The sequence below is a fragment of the Phaseolus vulgaris genome, chromosome 7, assembly GCF_000499845.2.
Source record: "Phaseolus vulgaris cultivar G19833 chromosome 7, P. vulgaris v2.0, whole genome shotgun sequence".
In the NCBI taxonomy this organism is placed as follows: Eukaryota; Viridiplantae; Streptophyta; class Magnoliopsida; order Fabales; family Fabaceae; genus Phaseolus; species Phaseolus vulgaris.
The window spans coordinates 38822740-38831138 of NC_023753.2; the positions used below are offsets into that span (position 1 = coordinate 38822740).

The 8399-nt window shown below is 36.2% G+C and overlaps 2 protein-coding genes across 2 annotated transcripts; both read right to left on the minus strand.

The window, feature by feature from the left end:
- Positions 1-1820: 1820 nt before the first annotated feature.
- On the minus strand, positions 1821-3667 carry LOC137830738 (syntaxin-121-like). Its single transcript, XM_068638246.1, has 2 exons — positions 3009-3667; positions 1821-2391 (listed from the first exon to the last, which is right to left on the minus strand). Exons 1-2 carry the CDS (start codon positions 3556-3558, stop codon positions 2036-2038), a joined length of 906 nt encoding a protein of 301 aa, XP_068494347.1. The 5' UTR covers positions 3559-3667; the 3' UTR covers positions 1821-2035.
- A 1746-nt stretch (positions 3668-5413) lies between these two features.
- On the minus strand, positions 5414-8081 carry LOC137830737 (syntaxin-121-like). Its single transcript, XM_068638245.1, has 2 exons — positions 7251-8081; positions 5414-6193 (listed from the first exon to the last, which is right to left on the minus strand). Exons 1-2 carry the CDS (start codon positions 7816-7818, stop codon positions 5754-5756), a joined length of 1008 nt encoding a protein of 335 aa, XP_068494346.1. The 5' UTR covers positions 7819-8081; the 3' UTR covers positions 5414-5753.
- Between the last annotated feature and the right edge of the window lie 318 nt (positions 8082-8399).

Below are 8399 nucleotides of genomic sequence, written 5' to 3' on the forward strand. Positions count from 1 at the left end.
TTAATTTGAATATGATAAAAGCAACCACATCACTTTATCAATAATGAAAATGTTAACAGGTTAACAAACCTGGAGAAGGTACGTCAGCTTAGAATTTCTAAAAGGAATATGCTTTTCTTTTTTTTCCTCCCAAAGCAAATATGACATTGCTCAAAAATTATAGACTTTTGTTGATAGCCGGAACTTGATTTTATGATAAATAGGAATGCGGATCAATATATACTTGAGTTTCCTTCAACCGATTTTTAGTTAACCCACTCTTTGAGAGTCTTTCACTTCCCGCAAGATCAATCAGGTTTAAGACACCTTGGACTTGTGGTTCATCATTCTATACAATAGAGCGTCAGCAAGTAATTTAAAAGGAAAAAATTAACAGAAACAAAATATGTATCGATTACTTTTCATTCATTTGTGTTCTTCCCACCTGAAAAAAAAATGAGTTCCACAATTCCTTATTTTCTTTGTTTATGAATATGATCCAATTATACATAGATTGTAGACCAATAACAAGAGCACATTGTCCATAATAAATTATTAGACTTTCTAACGGAATCGAGTACACTTATATATCATATACAAAAACTTAGCAGCTTCTACCGATTAGTTGAAAGGAAATAACTAGTCGTGTGAAATTCTTAAGGAAGAAAACATTCATTGTTGCACACATTTATCCAGAAAGGTCATTCAAATGAAACACAGTGCATGTGGAATAAAGAAACCAAGTCGATGTTAATCTAGAACAATTATTGTTGTTGTACGCAGTCATTGTACGTGTTATTGTTAGGGTACGTGGTTAGTGGTTGATATTTAATATAACTTTTTCTATCTCATCTCTCTTCTTCATATGCTTGTATCTCATCTTTCCTTTTCTATTCTGTAAGTACAACCAAGCAATTATTGTACGCAATTATTGTTATTGTATGTGTTAGTGTACACAGTTAGTGTTAGTGTACGCAAGCAATTATAGTTATTGTATACAGTTATTGTTGCTATTGTAACATGTTAATGTTAGTGTTATTGTAATTGTTTCTGCAGTATATAATTTTGTTTCAATAAAGTTCTCTAGGCAGTGACATTAGGATTTATTAGTGTTAGTTATAATATTAAAGAATGATTATATGTGTACGTATTTTTACGTTTGGTGTGAGGAAGGAAATCTATTTTTAAAAGTTCAACTTCGACGGGAGATAAACTCCGAGCAGCCAAGCCTCTTGCATACCAGCACAGTCCTAAGGGCAAGCTCAACAACAGTATTAAAAAAAAAAAAATTATGTCAGTGTAACTCAAACCAAGAAACAAAGACTCTTAGATCCTTAATGAAGTCCCGAAGAGACCATAAGACAAATATTCCTTAAGTAGGCCAACTCATTGTTCCGTGTCCCCAACCAATCAGACATATATATATATATTAATCCTGTTCCATGCACGGTATTTTATAAAAAAAAATATTACAATAAGTTATATGTAAATGATGATCTTTTGAAAAAAAAAATCCAGATGCATTTTTTTCAAGAAAATAAATAAATAAATTATAAACAGGTATTAAAATAAATAAATAAAGGAGAGTTAACCAAATCCATGAATCTAAGCAATTTGCTATGAATAAAGGAGCAACTCTTTGTACAAGGCATAATAAACAAACAAAACAATCACTATGAACATCACCCACAGCTACTTAAATTTTCACATAACATCATGCATGCATGAATATCTGCAAAAGAATATATCCACTTCCACGAAACTGTTTCTTCGAGTTTTGTTCGTGCCTTCTAGAAATCCAACCAAAACTTCTCCATCTTCAAACAGCTACCAATTCAACGTGGAAAATTTAGAGAAATTGACCAAAAATAATACACAAGACTTGACTAATAAGATAATAACAGTGATGTTTGAACCGGTCCACGTTGGCAGCCACCACGAATAATAATAATAATAATAATAATAATAATAATAATAATAATAATAATAATAATAATAATAATAATAATAATAATAATAATAATAATAATAATAATAATAATAATAATAATAATAATCAATTTCTTAGAACTATGGGGAGAACTATGATCAAGATGATAATGAGGAGCAGAATGATGGCGAAGAAGGTCCATTTTCGGGTGTTTTTCTGGTGCTTCCTTGCTACTTGAAGCTGCTGGACCCCACCTCGCACGTACGAGTTGGCACGTGCCACATGGCTCTCGATGTCGTCCAATTGTTCTCCCTGAGACTGCACCAACACAGCCATGTCAAGGAAGACCTGGTGCAGCTCATTCAGGTTTCTCTCTATCTCTTTCACTGTGTCGTGCCTTTCTTGAATCTCTTGGATCGTCTCCATCACACTCGCTCTACCTTGCTGCTGAATCGCTTTCTGCAAAAATGTTTCACTCTCACCTGTTCCAACATAGTTAACACTTAAATTCATGTTTTTTTGGGTATTATAGTATCTCAAAACAAATAAATCTGTATTCATGAAATTGAACTAATAATTTAGTAAAACGATAATGATTTTGGGTTTAAAATAATGTCCAAATGATGTTTTGACCTGATTTCTTTAATTTAGGAGTCATCACTCGTGTTTCATTCACTTCTATCTTATTTTTCTTTCTATATTGTTTTTTTTTCATTACATCACTTACAATAGTTTCATTTCCTCTCTCTTTTTCCAATTCACTTCAAATTAATTAATTTTAGCTTAAACTTATAAAGAAGAAGTTATAGTAGAGGAGTTGGTTAAAATAACTTGTATCTATCTATCGTTATGTGTAATTAAATGTCTACTTAATGTCTTATCTTTCGTATATGAAAATATATATAAGGTGATTTAATAACAATCTAATAACGGATGACTCAGACAAATTTTTGTTTAAAATAAATTTTAAATGATTCTAAAGGAATTTTAAGTCTAACTTATAAAGTAAGATTTTCATCAATTTATAAATAATTAAATTTACCAATATTCTATCATAAACAACTTAATATGAAACAAAAAATTGAAAAGTGATACGCACCAGTAGAAATGAGAAGGTCAATGGTTTTGTCATCAGGGTTCTCTCCGGTAACGGTATAATATCTCCGCTGGACGGTTTCCCTGTACTCCGACGATATCTGTTGTCTAAGGCTATTGAAGTTGTCCATGGAGTCCTTCAACTTCTTCCTCAATCCGTTCACCACAGATGTTCTGGTCCGGTCCGAGGACGAACCGGGTCCAGAACCAGGCAAGTTTCGGCTTGCCTGGTTGGACCGGTCCAACGCTTCGAGCCGGATCTTGATCAGCTTGGCTTTCTTCAAAGCCAGTGTTACATCAGCATCCATGCGTGAGCGAAGCTCTTTCACAGCATTAGCACTGTGAAGGGTCTTGCTTTTTTCGTGGGAGCCACGCAAGTTCTCATGGAGAAGCTCTAGCTCTTTCAGCTCTTCTTTTACCTGCTCAACTTCCTCAAAGAACTTATCCAGGTTCACGCCGCCCTCCACCGCCGCCATCTCCACCACATGGTGATGGTTGTCCGGCGAGACTTGGTCGGTGTTGCGGGAGAAGGAGCCCGAGAACAAGTCGTTCATTTTAAGGTTTTGGTGTGTGGAGAAAGAAAACTGAAATGAATTGTAAGATGAGAGAAAAATTGTATTGAGAAAATTTGTATATGGCTATATAAATTGAAGAGGCTTTCGAAGGTTTGAAATTTTCTTTAATGATGATAATAATATTTTGGGAAAAGTGGGGAAGACTAGTTCAAATTGCAACATGGTTGTATTTTTTTATTACGTGAGAAATAATGAGAAAAACACGGTTTTATTATATGCAAAGTTGATGAGTCTTGCACAAATGGTGGCTTTACAATATGTGAGAAAAAGAAGAATGTGTGGAATGGTAGCAGACAGAGAAAAGTGATGACGGGTCAAAGGAGGTTGGGACTTGAGAAATGGGTTTGTGGGAAATTTCGTGTGAAGTGGAAGAGTAATAACCAGTCTTCAAATTTGAGGGCAAATAAGGCTTAGAAGAAGAGAGAGAAATTATCAGATAAAGGGGATTTTGGTTTAGCAGAAACTAATGGTAATATTACTGTAATTTCTTTATGCCAGTATATGTCTTTGTGTAGTGTTAGGGTGTGACAAGGGAAATAAAACTGGTGGGGTGAATTCAAATAAAACTGTTATTTGATTTTATTTTTATTTATCATTTTTATATATTTCCTGAATTAAATGGTAATTAATTGATTGACAAATTATTTATCTAAAAATATATAGCTAAATTGTAAATGTAAAAATGGTGCGGTGAATTACTATAGATTTCTCCAAATTTGACAAAATTTAATAAAGTTGAAAATGAGTATTAAAATTTTAAGCTCAGATCTTACAATTACAAAAGTGAAGTCCTTGATCACCTTTTGTTTGGATTTTGGTGAGTTAAGGTAGCCGGGTGAATCAGTCCCAACTTGGTTGTGACCCCAATCAAAAGACCCAAAAGTCTACAAGTCAATGAAGAATAAAGAATTCCAACACATACAAGTTTCGTGACACTAACCTAACCATCTTTCATCAAATGCAAAACAGAATTACACTTCAAGTACAGGAGGCCGAACATCAAAACAGAATTAGTCGGTCTCTCGGCCATTTTGTGCCATGTCCTGCAAATCAGTTAGCAACATCATTAAACAAATCATTACGCGATAATCACATGAAACCACAATCAACTGGAAGTCTGTGCATCCTGAGGTCCAATAGTGTGACAAAAAAGAGACAGATATTTTAAATGAAAGACAATAAAATTCGCATCCTGACTCAGGCTTATAATCTTTAAAGCTAACTTGAGTGTCTATAATCTTTAAAACTACCTTAAATGTCAGAGTGTTATCGTAATAATGCTGGAGTATTATCGTAATAACGCCGAAGACTGAGGACGAAGACTGGGGACAAAAGAACAAAGTAAGAGAAATTTCGTAAGGTTTCTTTCGTTTCCCCACTTTCCTCTTAAAGTTAACCTAAAGGACATTAGAAACAAAAATTTACTGCTTCTTTGTCTAAAGTGATTTATAAAAATAAAACCCTACACGTAAATCCCCTTTACCACCATTGTCACTCTCCACTCGCCTCTTTTCACTTGCACCACCGAAGACAAATTATGGAGATGTACATTGATACCCCACTCATATTTTGTTGAGTTCAATAATATCTTATAGTTACAAATGTACTAGATCAGTGGACAATGTAAACTTGTGTATTACTGGACTATAATATCAACAGATTCAGTAGAAACTGAGTTGAGCTTTTGTCTTATACTTCAGCAGCAGATACAGTTTTTAAAGTAGATAATTAGTATACTCATCTCTGCCTCTAAATTCAATGGACCCTAGTGAAGAGAAGTGTAACGATGACATATAAGACAGTATGAGGGGAGAGTAAGATACTGTACATCATATTTAGGGAAAGATCCCTCTCTCTATATATATATAAACCATCAGTTAGCAATACAAATGTTCAAACTGATACAATACTTACAGAAAAAGAATATGATGCTCAAAATAATGATCTCCAGAAATCTACCTCTACAGAACAACCAACCATTTCCTTCCCAGATTAACCATCCAACTGTTCCATGGATTGTAATAAAACTGTTGTTCCACCCCAACAGATTTTCTTTGTAAGCACAACCCAATCCATGTTTCCCTCACCCCTGCTAGATCCCAAAATATAAAAGCCCAATCTTCAAATCAAAGTAAATGAAACCAGTATGTTTCATGAATTATAGATCCTAATCCCTAAGGCTGAGCAGGAGGTGGAGGCGAAGGTGGTGTTTGAGCTGGTGTAGACTGGTTACCACCATTGCCGCTATTACTGCTACCTTCCCATGGCCTCACAATGGAGAGCACCACAACCAAGATGATCACCAGAAGAAGTATGATACAATAACAGGTCCATTTCCTGGTGTTTTTCTGGTGCTTTCGTGCAGTCTGCAACTGCTCAGTTCCAGTGTGCACAAACGATTGAGCTCTTGCCACATGGCTCTCAATATCATCCAATTGCTCACCTTGATGTTGCACCAATACTGTCATGTCAAGGAACACTTGATGCAACTCCTTCAGACTCTTCTCCAACTCTTTGACAGCATCATGCCTCTCTTGAATCTCATTGATGGTGTCCAGAATCCTACCCCTGCCTTGCTCTTGAATGGCCTTCTGAAGGAAAGTCTCACTCTCACCTGCATAAAAGTGAGAAACATATTACTATAGGACCTCCAAAACTTGCATCAAATCAGATTTAGACAAAATTGAACCCAAACTTAAAATCACGAGGACAAAATAATGCTTCACAGACTTGAATTTCGAAGACCACTTAGATTTCCAATAAATTATCCACTAATTTCATCAAGTTTTATTTTCTCCTCTCTTGAAGCAATGATGGAGAAAACAGAAGAGTCTAAACTAAGAACTTCCTTGAGACACCGAAATCCTTGGTTACCGCATTTCAACTTGATGTAACATCTTAGAGATTCAGAGAACGATTACATTATTCACAACACTCAAAATCAAACTCCAGTAATCATATCTCAAACTCAAACTCCAGTTTTCATCTCTGCCTCCTTTTATCTCTCTTTGTTTTGTAAAATAACGTCCAAGTATAATTTCCCTTCAAACAATGATCAACAAATCACACCTAGTTTATTATCCACATAAGACAATCTTATTCAACTCAAACAAGATTAGTCCAAACATAAAAAAAATCTCTCATACTAAGTATTAGATACATATCTAGTATTCAAACTGAAGACTATTAATTAAGTTAGAATCATGGACCACGCGATTTGTGGTGAATGGACCATTTAACATTGTATGAAAAGAAATGAGCTGGCTGTCACATGGAAGAAGAGAAGGCAGGCAACACCCCCACGACTATGAAATAACATTAAATAAATAAAAAATCTTAAAAAATAGACTTAAAATTAGCTCAATCTCACAAAAATGGATGCTATCTTATGTCAAAGTTTCTAAACTTTGCTGGAATAGAGTCTATTAACATTAAAAGTGACTAAGAAAATGAAGTTAAAGTGAGTTTTGAACTCACCTTATATATTATAATTTCTTAATGTCTCTACAATGATCACCAACAAAATTCGCCAAAATTAGATCAAATTAAGATAAACATATCATCATTACGCTGTTTCATGTGACACTAGAGTTGATCCCTTAGGGTTTGAACCTACTGGATGGAATAAGGATTAACGATAACAAACAAATAAATCCGAAACAAAACCTTACCAGTAGAGATCAAAAGATCGAGCGTGTTATCATCGGGATTCTCGCCGGTGACGGTGAAGTAGCGGCGCTGCACTGTCTCCCGGTACTCCGACGACACGAGCTGTCGAATCTCGTTGAAGCTCTCCATGGAGTCCTTGAGCTTCTTCTTCAGCCCGTTGACCACGGAGGTCCGGGTCCGGTCCGAGGAAGAACCGGGTCCGCAGCCTGGCAGGTTCCGGTTGGCGGCGTTGGAGCGGTCGAGAGCCTCGAGCTTGAGCTTGATGAGCTTGGCCTTCTTGAGAGCCACCGAAACGTCGCCGTCCATACGCGAACGGAGGTCCTTGACGGCGTTGGCGTTGTGCAGCGTCTTGCTCTGCTCGTGGCTGCGCCTCAGACTCTGCGCCAGTCCCTCCAACTCCTTCAGCTCCTCCTTCACGCTCTCCACGTCCTCGAAGAACTTGTCGAGGTTCACTTTTACGCCGCCGGCTCCGTCACCCCCGACGCCGGTCATCTCGATGACATGGTGGCGATCCGGCGAAGCCCGTTCGCTGCGGAAGCGAGAGAATGAACCGGAGATCAAGTCGTTCATGATTGGTACTCTGTGTTTCTGAGACTGAACAATGAGTTGAAGGTGTTTGTGAAATTGCGAAGTATGAGAATTAGGTGTTTGCGGAAAGCGCTTATTATGATTCTGGATTTTCCAACTTGATTCAACAACTACCGCGTAAGCGTAAGATAAGAGAAGTCAACGTGGGGTTTAAGACGACGTGGCTGAGAGGGAAAGAGTTGAACGGGTGAACCATGGAAGCGCGTCACGTTATTCTTTTCACTTTTCTTATTCATCTTAAAATCACTTTTTGTTTCAGTGTTTGTGGTATATAAGGAGTAATTTTCAAACATGTATGGTAAAATTAGAAAATAATAAAATAGTGTCTTAATTTCGTACTAAAAGTCATTTTCTCTTTTGCTTAAGCTTAAAGAGAAAGCGCGTTTGGAATGGATTATGTGAGGAAAGAGCACTTTTACGGTAAGATAATTTGTAATTCATTTCAGTTTTCAACCCTATTCGTCAGCGTAAACAGAAAGGTTTTATTTTGCATTAATTATCTATGATTAGTTTATTATTTAAACATCTGAGAAAAATATCTTACCTACTCAATTTAAGAGCAT

Bases quoted from the DNA above. Each gene is read 5' to 3' on its own strand.
- LOC137830738 (XM_068638246.1), bottom strand. From the start codon at position 3,558: ATGAACGACTTGTTCTCGGGCTCCTTCTCCCGCAACACCGACCAAGTC. The intron at 2,392-3,008 runs GTGCGTATCACT...ATGTTGGAACAG, and splicing joins TGACCTTCTCATTTCTACTG to GTGAGAGTGAAACATTTTTG.
- LOC137830737 (XM_068638245.1), bottom strand. From the start codon at position 7,818: ATGAACGACTTGATCTCCGGTTCATTCTCTCGCTTCCGCAGCGAACGG. The intron at 6,194-7,250 runs GTAAGGTTTTGT...ACTTTTATGCAG, and splicing joins CGATCTTTTGATCTCTACTG to GTGAGAGTGAGACTTTCCTT.